This window comes from Carica papaya, chromosome 1, assembly GCF_054855325.1.
Source record: "Carica papaya isolate Zhongbai chromosome 1, ASM5485532v1, whole genome shotgun sequence".
Lineage (NCBI taxonomy): Eukaryota > Viridiplantae > Streptophyta > Magnoliopsida > Brassicales > Caricaceae > Carica > Carica papaya.
In genome coordinates, this window is record NC_142309.1 from 16,863,581 (window position 1) to 16,877,252 (window position 13,672).

Sequence of the window (13,672 nt, forward strand, 5' to 3'; positions counted from 1 at the left end):
TGCTTCTAGAGCTAATTAGAGTGTTATTTGAATTCTTTTATTTCATGGCTCTTCAAAACTTGTTTACATATTACAGTTCCCTGCATAAACATTAAACAGTCCCACATCATTCATTTTAATTAGAGGGAAAATTCCAATTTCTTTCTCAATTCATAGGGAGAAAAGGTTTTGAATGGCATTTTCTGAATGCGCATTCCAGTTTTCCTCTTCTTCAACAATGTAGGAATATGTCATAGCTAGTGAACTACATTTTATGAGGTGAAGATCCCAATTTCTCAACATTAGATAATGATGCTGATTGAGTACTCTGCATCTCCTATAGCCAAGAAATGCTTCCCTTTTTCAATCACCATCAAACCATTTTCATCAGCTCTGCTTAGGTGCTCACACGGGCTCACCTCAAATTCAACTTCAGCTTTCTCCCCTGCACTTAATATCAAGCTCTGGAAGCCAACGAGCTGTTTCATAGGCCTACCATTTTCAGGCAATTCATGCCTAGCAAACAGCAATGCTGGATGTTTACCTGCCATTTCCCCATTGTTTTCAACTTCAACATAAACTGATAACTTCCTTTTATTGCAGAGCTCTGCGCCCAGCTTTGAAACTGATACTCGATCCATGTCTGAATTTTCAGTTGCTTGCTTGCTTGAAGATTGGTTTAAGAAGAGACTGCTCTGAGTTCTCTTGAACTTGTATGAATACTTGGAGTAGCTAAGACCATAACCAAATTCAAAAACTTTTTGCCCTTTGTAAAATCTATATGTCCTTCCTGGATAACCAGAAGATAATTCAGGACGCATCCTCATGTCAGTCATTGGCACCTTGGCAAAACTTTGAGCATACCATGTCATTGTTAATCTCCCTCCTGCAAGTCAACAACAAATGGCTTACCAGTACATATACAAATTTTCTACCGAAAGGGGAATGTTTGTTTCTTTACATGCAAAGAAGCAGATTATTTTTGGTCTATGTTTCACATTAGCAATTAGCAAGTTCACCTGGGTTGTGATCACCAAATATGATTTCTGCAAGTGCAATCCCTCCGCTTTCACCAGGATAGCCAGCCCACAAAATGCTTCCAATTTTATTGTCATATTTGGCGAAGGATACATCAACAGGTCCTCCACAAATAAGCACCAAAGTAATTGGTTTATTTGCAGCTTTTGCAACACTGCCGATCAGTTCCTGTTGCCTTCCTGGGAGAACAAGGTCCAAGCGATCAAGCTCTTCCCTCTCCTGAGTTTGATCCAATCCCATAATCATCACAACATGATCTGCCCTTTTAGCTATGTTAACAGCCTGGTCAATTGAGACTGAAGAGCATTGAACTGAATTGCAACCCGGGTGATAGATTGTGTTCTTTACATAACTCTGCAGTGCTTGCAATGGAGTGATTGATTTGCAAGGAGGACCCGCATAGTTGCCTAGCAGTGTGCCTGCAGCATTGGCATTGGGACCTATAACAGCAAGTGAAGTGGTTGTTTGCTTTGAAAGTGGGAGGAGTTTGGCCGAATTCTTCAAGAGAACAATGCCATTGCGGGCAGCTTCAAGGGCTAGCATCTGGTGCTGTGGGGAACACACTTGGTCGGGACCGATGTTGCCAAAAGGCTTGCCACTTGGATATCCATCGAAAAGGCCTAACCTCATTCTAACAGAGAAGAGGTTGTGGAGAGCTCTGTCTATTGCAGATTCGGGTAGTTTTTTCCGCTCTACTGCTGATTTGGTGTGCTTCTGCAAGTAGGAACCGCAGTTGACATCCATGCCTGAAAATGCACATAGAAATAATAAGCAAACAATGAAAAGGCCCTGTGAGCAATTAAATAATTCTTTTACTGTAATTTCTGAAATTGTGTATATTAATATGAGAATCTGGAAAAGAAATCCCACAATGGAAATCCAGATTAATCACTTTAGTAAGGACTAAAGAGATAAAGTCCCAGAATACCAGCGTTGAGGACATCAGCAACAGCATCTTCGGCTGATTTAGCATATCCTTGATTATCATGGATAATGGAGACCGCATCGCAGTCCGATGTAATGTACCTGATAACATTTCCCAACCCCAGTAAAAACACATAATTCATCAAATTACAGAAATGTCCTGCACAATATGCAGAATGTGGCACAAAAAGTTACCCATGGAAACCCCATTGTCCTCTAGCGGTTCTGGTCAAGAGATTGTAATCTGCACAATTTGGGACTCCGTTTACTCTGTTGTAAGCACACATGATTCCGCTGGCTCTCCCATCCTCTATGCAGCTTCGAAATGGGGGCTGGTATGTGTCTGCTAAGTCTTGTTGAGTCACCTGTCTCCATATCCACAAACTACTGTAAATTCTAATCTGGGAAAGTTTAGCTCATGATCCAAAACAAGTTTTCACCTTTTCCATTGTTAATTTTCTCTATCTACGTGTGGGTTTTCCTTAGGAACCCTCCATGATGGGAGAGAGAGAGAGAGAGAGAGAGAGAGAGAGAGAGAGATCATTAAATTAATACCCATGAATTAAAATCCTTGAAAAAACCCCCATAAAGCAGTTCCGCCCAATTGAAATCTACATTGATTTATTAAATTAATTCCGCTTCCCATTTAACAAAGGGAGTGATGCAGACGGAGACAAATGCTTAATAGTTATAACGCAAATCAAAGGGAATCTTTGAAGCTCACTCTTTAGGACAAAGTTTTAAAAAAGAGAAGGCAAAAAATAAAAAAGCTAAAAAGAAAAGAGATGACTGATTGACTGGCACTTACACGAGCATCGAAGATGAATCGGTTGGTGCCCTTCCACTTATCCAAATCATAAGCAGTGAAATGCTTGCAGCAAGCAGAAGCTTGAAGATGCCCGGTGAGCTTTCCTCCTTGAAAAGTATCCCCTTGAATCCCCCTCACGTACGACACTGCATATTTCCCTGTCACCAATGGATCCTCCCCCGGCGTCTCTTGCCCTCTCCCCCATCTTGGATCCCTGAATATGTTTATATTCGGCGCCCAAAATGTCATCCCCCGAGCTTGCCCACTGTTATACACTGCCCTTGCTTCTCTCCCAATCACCTATCAGTTCATTCATAGACATGTGTACACATACGTCATCACTATTGGATAACAAAAGAGCGCAAAAAACATGGTTTTTAATAGTAATAATTGACGTCAAAAGCTGTGCTATTGTTAATTTACACGTACTTGACCAATGCGATACCATTGGTAGGCATCGAAGGAAGAGGCAGTGAGGATGACTTGAGGGAAGCTGGTGGCGGCCTTAATGGTGCCATTGAAATGGATGCCGGGGCCTACGCTGGCCACGCCGTGCAATGCCTCCGACCACCATTCGTAAGCGGGGATACCGAGTCGAGGAATTCCCGGGGCTGAGTTAACGAGTTGGGAGATCTTCTCGTCCAGGGAGAGCCTGGATACCAGGTCCCGAGCTCTTTGGCTAATGGGCAGATTGGTTCGGCAAAAAGGGTAAGATTTGGTTGATGGGCCGCATGAGAATGGAGGTTGAGTCGAGTCGACTCGGATGAACAGTAGCAGAGCTAAGGAAAGGTAGGAGAGGTTATGGAGAACCATAGTGTGGCAGAAGCTGAGAAATGTAACCGAAGGTGGAGGTGTAAGAAAAGTAAGGGTGGGGAGAAGAAGAGTGATTATTATTGGGCGGATGAATAATTGATGTGAGATATGAAATGACAAAATTGCCCTTTTCAATTTATTAAAATCCGATTACCGACAACTCAAGTATGACCTGTCCCTATCACCAGCAGTCCCATGTCCGAAGAACAAGATAAGTTGGGCCTCATCTCCTAAAGCCCAATTGTGTTGTGGGCCCAAATATCATAAATTAAATTGAAGTCATCTTTAATGACGTCACTCAAGTTTCTTTCCACACGATGTAGGATTTGGTGGGGTCATCATAGACAAAAAACACAACTAGTTTTGAGCAAGCAACCCTACATGTATTATTGAGGATATATTTTTTCCAGTTTAAATTATTTTTTATTCTCTAATAAAAAACAAGCAATGACGTTTGTGAAGTAACAGCAATAGACTTAGTCAAACATTTTGAACGTTTATATGCCATAACACGTTGATATATGTTCTCATCATTAATATTATTGTGATAAAATAAACAAAATACACTCTAAAAACAAAAAGATATATACTCGTGTATTTAAAGATAAATGGATCTAACATTAAATTAATTTAATTATGATCTTATCATATGATTTTGATGATCAAACATGAACTGACCTAAAAAAAAATTTATTTTTATAGATCCGTTCAGACATTTGTTCATCTTTGATTCTGTAACTTTAAATATTATTAGTAAAAATATATATAGACAGCCTCATGTTTAAATTTTTCAAATGGAATCTTATGGTTATTTTCTTCAACGATATTATAGTTAAAAATTAGTAAAAAAAAAATAGATCAATGGCCAATGTTTTAATTTTAGTATTTATTATAATATATTAAAATTGTATTTTACTTAGTAATATATATTATTAATATTGAAAATATGTTCATCTATCATTTAAAACACTTAAAGAAAATGAGAATCAATCACTAATCAAATAAAAAAATTCATTGTTTTATTTTTTGCTACTTGATTATATTGGTTTTCTATTGTATTTTATATTATGGGTAACATAATTCATATTGTTGATGTAACTTGAATTTTTGGAATATTTTATTTATATTTTGGAGAATATTTAATGTTTATTTTAATAATATTTTATGTATATTTTGATGATAGTTTGTATTTATTATAAAAAATAATTTATATATATTCTAAATAATTTTTATTTGAGAAAAACTCTAATAATCTCTCTATATATAAATTTATTAATTTATTAATGATTTACTCTCAATTGATTATGTTAGAATATTTTTTATTGGTCTTCCTTGCGGATATAAGAATATTAAATATTATATTTTTTCTTTTTACTCTTATTTTGTTGTGCTTATGTGTGTTTTAGAAATTAATTTTTCCAATATGAGAGTTAAAAGTTATAAAAGGTTTGGGAGCGAAAGTCATAATACAAAAGTGAGAGAGGTGTTATCTGTTAACACCAAAAACAGCAGCGACATTCGGCTGTGGAAGACGAAACGGCGCACAGAGGATTTATAGAAGAACACTCCACTTTAGACACAAAGATCCGTGCACAGTGTGGAAATAAGTTGGATTCATCTATATCTGCGCGAAAGGGAGGAACCTCCGGTGTGACGAGCGCTACCTAAAAGAAAGACAAGCGTGCGAGCGAATAAAAGACTCTTAATCCTAGCGGCGGTGCGACTTAAAGAAAACCAGAGAAGCTGCGGGTGTCCACGTTTGCTTGGGCAGGTGTGCATTGCAGATTTGACCGAATCTGCATGAGAACGGTCAAAAAAAGGCTAGACAAAGCCGTGTGTGAGTGAAACTAGAGCCAAAGAGAGAGAACGCGCGCCGAGAACAAAAACCCAGCCACAATAACCCATTTTGCGCTAAGGCATTTTTCCAGTGTTCCTCGGTGCGATCTCACCAAATTTGTGTCGGATCTGAGAAAGCACGTGCTTTTATGGTGTTTTCTGGCCAGATCACGATGGTGGGTGGTTGTCAGCGAGGCATGTGACAGTTCCAGCGACCGCGGATGTGGCGGTGCGTGGCTGCGCATGAGGCTTATGTGGTTAGGTGCGGTGGTGCATAGTAATATTTTTTGACAGTGATATTTTATTTTTTGATCGTAATATTTCTCTCTTTTTTATTTTTTGTACATAAAATAAAGATTCGAGATAACATGTACAAAGTATAATATGAAAAAATTTGATGGTAGAACGAATTTCAATTTATAAAATATTAAACTAAGATCGTCCCTTACATTGTAAGGTTTATGAGGGCAATTGAAGAAAAGTTTTATGAGGGTACTAGAGAGTATGATAAGGTAGATTTGTAGGATTGAGCCTTTTGTACAATTTTTATGAGTGTGACCATGATATTCTACAAAAAATTAGAGGAGAAAATTCAAGTTCAGCTGCATGGAAAAACTGAAAGAGTTATGTTTTGTAAAATCGTTGACAAATCATCTTTATTTGAAGAAAATACTATGCAATATTAAAATGAGTAAAAATATCCCCACTAAATAGTATCTTAATGAATTTAATTTTATAATTATGGACCTGAGTAACATTGATATCAAGATTAATAATAAGGATCATACATTGATTATATTGTATTCATTATTATATTGTATGAGACTTTTGTTGATAATTTATTGTATGAAATTAGTATTCTATTATATGATGTTAGTAATACACTAAAATCAAAAGAGTTTGGGAAGATTTGGTAAATAAAATAAAATGGAAAGATTTGGTAAATAGAGAAATAGTGTAAAAAAAGGTGATATCAAAATCTAGAGGTGAAAAGAGAAACTATTTTGAGTTTGGGAAGTATGGTCACTTTAGGAGAGATTGTTCTCGGCTGAAGAGAGGAAAAAAGCAGAAAGGTTCTACTAATATAGTCGACATTGGTAATTCTGATGACAGTGATAACAATATTGAAGTAGTTTTATTTATGAATTCGGATCATAAAAAGAAATTTTGAATTCTTTATTCTGGTGCTATATTCCATACGTGTCAACATAGATATTGATTTACTACTTACAAGCAAATAAGTAGTACGTGTAGATTAGAGGTGACAGTCCATTGACTGTACCTGAGATTGGTAATATGAGATTAAGAATGTTTGATGATGTTATTAGAATTATAAAGTGTTCGTATATTTTTTAGATGGAGATGAATCTAATTCTTCTTTCTACAATGACATCTCAATGTTATAAATATCATGTAAAGAATGATATCCTCATGAAAGACAGTTTAAAATTTAGATTGTACGTTTTTCAAAGAAATGTAGTTTTAAAAAAAGTTACTATAGTACTTGAGAACAGTAATCAGAATCAGTTGTAACATCTGAGTTTGAGTCATATCAGTGACAAGGAGTTATATATTTTGAGTAGACAGACTTTGTTAAACGGATACAAAAAATGAGCTATGAGTTTCTATGACCATTGTGTGTTTGACAAGTAGATTAGAGTGAAGTTCAACAAAAGAGTAGTGCATAAGACAAGAGACAAGTTAGATTATGTTTATTTTGACTTAAGGGGTCCATATAAAGTTTCCTCCAAAAGTGGTGTCATGTATTTCATGATGTTGATTGATGATTATTCTAAAAAAGTTTGAGTGTATTTCTTAAACTCTAAAGAATAGACATTTTCAACATTTGTCATATAAAATATCACGACTGAAAAACAAACAAAAAAGAAAATCAAATGTCTTAGGACTGACAATATGTTAGAATTTTACAATCATACGTTTGATGATTTTTATAATATGAAAGATATAATGAGACATCATACTTGTATTGGGACACCACAATATAATGGTATTGTATAACGCATGAATATTATACTTTATGATAGGACACAGAGCATGTTATCTCATTTAGATTTGGGATATGAATTATGGGCTGAGGATGTGAACATTACTAGTTTCTTAGTTAATAGATCTTCATCCATAGCTATTGAGGATAAAACTACTTTTAAGGTATGGTTTGGGTCACCTGTTGATTACTCTCAGTTGAGAGTATTTGGTTGTCATACTTATCATCATGTTAGATATAGTAAGCTTGAGTCGAGAACAAAGAAATGCATATTTCTTGAGTATGCATCTAGAGTAAAAGGCTACAGGTTGTGGTGTAATGATTCTAAGTCTCCAGGGTTGATTATCAATAGAGATATGATATTTAATAAGTCTGTTTCACTGGACAGTTAGAATGAGAATACAATAACAAAATCATATTACAATGTCAGAGAACAAGCACAGTTAGAAGTGCAGTCCAATGGCTAAGGAATGAAGTGCATGATCTTGATTAAGAAGGTAATGGTGCACTTATCAACAAAAATTATATAATATTGCAACAGATATAGAGAGAATACATATTAAACCACACAAAGATATGAGAATCTTGTTGCATATAACTTGTCAGTTTCAAGGACAATTGATTTGCATAAATCAGAAAGTTCATATGTATATTAAATGATTGGTGTTGTGTGTGAAGAAGAACTTGATAGCAGATGTCACTTTGTTTAGAGATGAGATAACGACCTAGACTTGGTTAGAGTATGCTATACTTAGTAACACTCATATGGGGACATGTTGGCAAAACAGTATGACAAGACGGTTAATTGCTTTGATGATAAAAGGGAATTCAAGCTAATAAAAGATTTATTGATGTAGCTTGAATTTTAGAGATATCTTATTTATATTTTTAGAGGATATTTGATGTTTATCCTATTAAATATTTTATATATATCTTAGTGATAATTTATATTTATTATGAGAAATAATTAATGTATATCCTAAAGAATTTTTGTTTTAAAAAAATTCTAATAGTCTCTCTCTGTATAGGTTTGCTAACTTATTGATGATGTATTCTCAATTAATCATAATAGAACACTTTTTTGTAGGTCTTATCCGTGAATGCAGACACACTGTCGAATCACGTTAAATCTTGTATTTTTGTTCTATTTTTACTTTGTTATGATTATGCACGGTTTACGGATTAATTTTTCTAACACATATATTTAGGATATATTCGTATATTATCTTTTTAAAATAAATTATAGAATATAAAATGTATGCTAATTTACAAAACAGAGTTTTTGGTTTAATTTTTAAAATCACAAAATATTGGTTGTAAAATGATAAAATCAAATATCCATTGAAGGAAACGAATTTGATCTATTTTAATTTTATCGGTATTTGAGAGAGTATAAATAATTGGGTTCTTTGAAAGAAATCAATAGAGCCGCTTAGTTTGATTATGAAATTTAAAAAGTTGTTTTCGAAACGGAGTATGAAAGCGTCAAAACAATAATAGAACGAGGTTATGAAAATTAAAGAAGTTACTTACGAAAGTTTATTGGAATGGAGTGAATAATGTATATGACTACAGAAACAAGTGCAAGTGGAAATGCCACATCCTAATTTAGTCATTTAATTTGAAATTACTATTTTCATTGTAAATTTTGCTTTCATAAAGTTAATTGTTTGTTAGAATGCACTTAACTAGCCTTAATGACCAGCTTAATGACAACTCTCTAGTGTTTTCGAGCTAATTCTACTTCGACATGGTTTTACCTCAGCCTTCTAATTGTTATAAACAAAAAGAAAATGGTTTGAACAAGATATAAGTCTTTTGGTGTAGACAATGATAATAGAAGTCTTAAGTGGTTGTTCATGATATACTCTTGAAAATGTCAGAGATGTCCACATCCCAAGAAATTCTGCATCCACATTTTCGGTAATCCAAAAAAATTTGTCAACTGTTTATTGTACAAATTCAGGTTAGTCAAAGTCTTTTGGTGTAGATTGTACCTCTTTCTGTTATTTCTTGGTAAAGAAATTCAAAAATGCACGCTGCTTGTCAAAGAAAATTCTTATTTTAAGACAATTCTAATATTTGACATATCAACCAACCATGTTTTTTTCCCCAAAAAAGGGAAACTCAAGGCATTACAATTCAACGCTCTGGCTTCAACATCCAAATTCTTAATTGTTATGAGCAAGTAGATATCACCAAGGAAATTATGGGACTTAAGAGAAGCAGAATTTTGTTAGTACTTCTAGTTTCTTGTTTTTGTTTACAGGTTTGCAGTTGTCAAACAGACAGAATTACATCATCTCAGTTCATAAAAGACCCTGAATCTATAGTCTCCAATGGCAATATTTACAAACTGGGTTTCTTTAGTCCTGAAGAGTCTTCAGATCGTTATGTGGGAATATGGTATACCAATATTTCTGAGCAAACTGTGATCTGGGTTGCTAACAGAAATAACCCAGTTAAAAATTCATCTGGGATATTGACGATATCTGAAGATGGCAATCTTGTTGTTTTAAGTGAGGAGAACAGGATCATTTGGTCATCAAATGTCTCAATTTTTGCAACCAACACAAGTGCTCAGCTTTTAGATTCTGGAAACCTGGTTTTACAGAACAATTCCGATGGAAACAGAATATGGGAGAGCTTTCACCAACCTTCTGATTCGTTCTTGTTGCAGATGACACTCAGTACTGACGCAAGAATTGGCAAGAACTTGCAGTTGGTATCCTGGAAAAGCCCTTCTGATCCATCAACTGGAAACTTCTCTTTTGGCATTGGTCAAGTCAGTATCCCAGAACTCTTCATTTGGAACAATGGTCATCCATTTTATCGTACTGGTCCATGGAATGGACATATATTTCTTGGCATACCTGGTATGAATTCAAATCTTTTTCATAATGTTTTTAGTCTTCTTTCTGATAGAGAAGCTGAAACTGCTCAGATTACTTTCACTCCGGCAACTGCTTCTGGTGTTTTCTACTTCAGCTTGAACTCAGAAGGAAAGATGTTAAGAAAAGTTTTGGATGAAGAGAAGGGAGATTGGAATATTACCTCATCGCTGCCTTTAGACCAGTGTGATTTTTATGGAAAGTGTGGGAATTTTGGAGCCTGTAACTCCCGTGGACAGCCAATCTGCAGCTGCCTGGATGGGTTTGAACCAAAGAACAAAAGGGAATGGAATGACAGGAATTGGACCAGTGGTTGCACTCGGCGGACGCCATTGATGTGTGAGAGAATAATTAATGGGGGTGCTGGAGATGAACCAGATGGGTTTTTTAGGCTGCAGACAATGAAAGTGCCAGACTTTGCAGAATGGTCATCTGCACCTGAAAGCCAGTGCAGAGATCAGTGCCTCATTAATTGTTCCTGTCTTGCATATGCATTTGATAGTGGCATTGGCTGTATGACTTGGGGAGGAAACCTAATTGACACACAAAAGCTAGCTGGCAATGGTCTCGATCTTTACGTTCGTGTGGCACATTCAGAACTTGGTGAGTTAATTGTTTTGTTCGCTTGTCATTTCTTCTTTTTGACGTTAAAGATTGGCCAGATATCCTTCCTTAGCTGCAGTTTTTTTGGATTAACATGTATAGAATCATGATGCTAAATTTTCACTAGTTTATTTTAGCTGAGAAACTTGTATATTTTCTGGTGAATTGTAGATCAAAAGGACAATAAAAAAATTATAATCATAACAACAGCGATTATAGGAACAATTTTGATTGCTGTCTGCGTAATTTTTGCTCGGTGGAGACTGCTTAAGCATAAAGGTAAGTATAAGAAACTTGGTGTACTGCTATTTACACAGGAAAATATTTACAACTAAACAATTACTGCCACTAGATTCTAAATCAGCACCTAAGGAGATGAAGAAAGGAAACTCATTCTTAAAAAGAAGGGAAGCTCAGTTTTCGGATGATAGTTTACTTGGAGAGATCAATCAAGTAGACTTTCAGGAGCTACCGTTGTTTGAATTTGAGATACTTGTAACAGCAACCAACAGCTTTCAACCGAGCAATAAGCTTGGGCAAGGTGGTTTTGGTCTGGTATACAAGGTAAATAATCTACGAAAAAAAGAAAATTTGACGATAGATCGTTACTGATTTGCTTTTAATTTTCTAGGGAAAACTGCAAGATGGACAAGAAATAGCTGTGAAAAGACTTTCACAGACATCAGGACAAGGCATGGAAGAGTTTATGAATGAAGTGGTGGTTATTTCTAAACTACAACACAGGAATCTTGTTAAACTCCTTGGTTGCTGCATTGAAGGAGACGAGAAGATGCTGGTCTATGAATACATGCCAAATAAAAGTTTAGATGCTTTTATTTTCGGTAATTAGAGCATGCTAGTGGCTGCACTTCTATGTTAGCTACCTGTTCATGTTATGTCTTTCCTCAAGTGGACTATGTTATTTCCTTAATTTAATTCTTTCTTTCCATCAGATCCACTCAAAGAAGGACTGTTGGATTGGAGTAAACGATTTAACATCATCCAAGGAATTAGTAGAGGTGTCCTTTACCTTCATAGGGATTCTAGACTTCGAATCATACATCGAGATTTAAAGGCAAGCAACATCTTGTTAGACGCAGAAATGGATCCTAAAATTTCTGATTTTGGAATGGCTAGGATCTTTGGAGGGAATGAAAATCAAGCTAGCACCAGAAGGGTTGTGGGAACATAGTAAGTATCTACTCTTTTCATCTAAAATTTATCAATGATGTATCATTCTTTGAGTTCAAATGATATGATTATGCATAATGATCAACGAAATGCAGTGGTTATATGTCACCTGAATACGCCATGGAAGGCCGCTTTTCAGAGAAATCTGATGTGTTCAGTTTCGGAGTATTGTTGTTGGAGATTGTTAGTGGGAGAAAGAACACAAGTTTCCACGATGATATCCATTCTTTAAGCCTTTTAGGATATGTATGTCTGCTAAGCTCAATTAACCTTGATGTTATTATGTAGATTTTATTTTATAAACTTTTACTATAAGAGCATTATTAGTTCTATTCTAGTCTTTCCATTGTGGAAGCTGATAGTTTCAGTTTTTCAGGCATGGAAATTGTGGAAAGAAGAGATCGTATCTCCTTTAATAGATTCAACAATCTCTGATCCAATCTTTCGAAACGAAATTCTGAGATGCATACACATAGGACTATTGTGTGTTCAAGAATTCGTCCAAGACAGGCCAAGTATGTCTGCTGTAATTTCCATGCTAAACAGTGAGATTTTAGATCTTCCTGCACCAAAACAGCCTGGCTTCACTGGGAGACAATTTACCACTGATACAGAGTCTTCTCAACAGAATCAAGAAATAACATGTTCTGTTAACAAAGTAACCATTACATGTGTGGAAGGAAGATGATAATTAATAGTTTCCATTCTTCTTTTTTCTTCTTTCGTTTAATTTAATTATTTTAATGATGTATTACTAAGAATATATACCTGTGAATGCTGACAAATTAACTTTGTTGTTGTCTTCTAGTTGTTATGTTTTGTGTATCTTTAATGATGTTTATGTACCTGTGAATATATACCTGTGAATATATACCTGTGAATATATATTAGACAGTGGTAGTATAATCAATAACCCAGAAAGTGTACTTGTACTACCATATACAGATCACTAATAAACTTTGTTGTTGTCTTCTAGTTGTTATGTTTTGTGTATCTTTAATGATGTTTATGTAACTGTCCTCCGTTAATAAAACTGATTCAAAATTTCTTCATAGAAATATCAAAATGTGTTTAAAATTTTGCAACATGTGAAGATATGATGTGAAGCATATTCACACATGACCAGGTGAATGCAGAATTTAAAAAAATGTTTATTACATAAATCACGGATTAATTTTGGAGATTATCTTGTGAAACCAAAAGAAAAATTCAAACTTAGAAAATCTTTATCGAGCTTGAAAAGTTATTTTTGTTCTTTAAAATAGTTAAAATATGATAAGAAAATTTTTTAAGAAAATCTTTACGAGATTAACTTTTTTTGAATCAGATCATGAAAATTTCTTTCGATAATTTAAAATTTCATTTTAATTATTTATATAATAAAATTTTTAATTCTCACAAAGTTTATCCCTACATAACCACAATATATGGGTGATACCATAATTTAGTTAACAATATTTGTGCTCTTTCTTAAGAAATAATGAATGTTGTGGTCAAAATATTCTTTTAAACTAAATAAGCAAAAAACTTCCTATATTTTTATATTTATACTAAATTATCAATTTTTTAAATTTACAAAAAACG

General features: G+C 34.7%; 2 protein-coding genes across 3 annotated transcripts; one reads left to right on the plus strand and one right to left on the minus strand.

Annotated features, from left to right (window-relative positions):
• Positions 1 to 15: 15 nt before the first annotated feature.
• LOC110813258 (Glycosyl hydrolase family protein) lies at positions 16 to 3,613 on the minus strand. The gene is made up of 6 exons (XM_088220843.1): positions 3,179 to 3,613; positions 2,750 to 3,049; positions 2,137 to 2,306; positions 1,946 to 2,043; positions 999 to 1,763; positions 16 to 865 (listed from the first exon to the last, which is right to left on the minus strand). The coding sequence occupies exons 1-6, from the start codon at positions 3,560 to 3,562 to the stop codon at positions 282 to 284; spliced, it is 2,301 nt and encodes a 766-aa protein (XP_088076969.1). The 5' UTR covers positions 3,563 to 3,613; the 3' UTR covers positions 16 to 281.
• Positions 3,614 to 4,978: 1,365 nt separating this feature from the next.
• LOC110813270 (G-type lectin S-receptor-like serine/threonine-protein kinase At1g11330) lies at positions 4,979 to 13,001 on the plus strand. Of its 2 annotated transcripts, XM_088220875.1 has the most exons (7): positions 4,979 to 10,897; positions 11,069 to 11,176; positions 11,250 to 11,461; positions 11,529 to 11,739; positions 11,851 to 12,088; positions 12,184 to 12,334; positions 12,465 to 13,001. In XM_088220875.1, exons 1-7 carry the CDS (start codon positions 9,613 to 9,615, stop codon positions 12,774 to 12,776), a joined length of 2,517 nt encoding a protein of 838 aa, XP_088077001.1. In that variant the 5' UTR covers positions 4,979 to 9,612; the 3' UTR covers positions 12,777 to 13,001. The 2 variants fall into 2 exon arrangements, with proteins under 2 accessions (XP_088077001.1, XP_088077006.1); XM_088220880.1 differs by lacking the exons at positions 4,979 to 10,897; positions 11,069 to 11,176; positions 11,250 to 11,461 and having other exon boundaries at positions 11,631 to 11,772; positions 12,465 to 12,913.
• The last annotated feature ends 671 nt before the right edge of the window (positions 13,002 to 13,672 follow it).

What these genes read in the sequence shown, in the direction of transcription:
- LOC110813258 (XM_088220843.1), bottom strand. Translation starts at nt 3,562, where the DNA reads ATGGTTCTCCATAACCTCTCCTACCTTTCCTTAGCTCTGCTACTGTTC. An exon ending in AATGGTATCGCATTGGTCAA is followed by an intron (nt 3,050 to 3,178) that starts GTACGTGTAAAT and finishes ATGAACTGATAG; the next exon opens with GTGATTGGGAGAGAAGCAAG. An exon ending in GGACAATGGGGTTTCCATGG is followed by an intron (nt 2,044 to 2,136) that starts GTAACTTTTTGT and finishes AAATGTTATCAG; the next exon opens with GTACATTACATCGGACTGCG.
- LOC110813270 (XM_088220875.1), top strand. Translation starts at nt 9,613, where the DNA reads ATGGGACTTAAGAGAAGCAGAATTTTGTTAGTACTTCTAGTTTCTTGT. An exon ending in TGTGGCACATTCAGAACTTG is followed by an intron (nt 10,898 to 11,068) that starts GTGAGTTAATTG and finishes GGTGAATTGTAG; the next exon opens with ATCAAAAGGACAATAAAAAA. An exon ending in CTTTAAGCCTTTTAGGATAT is followed by an intron (nt 12,335 to 12,464) that starts GTATGTCTGCTA and finishes TCAGTTTTTCAG; the next exon opens with GCATGGAAATTGTGGAAAGA.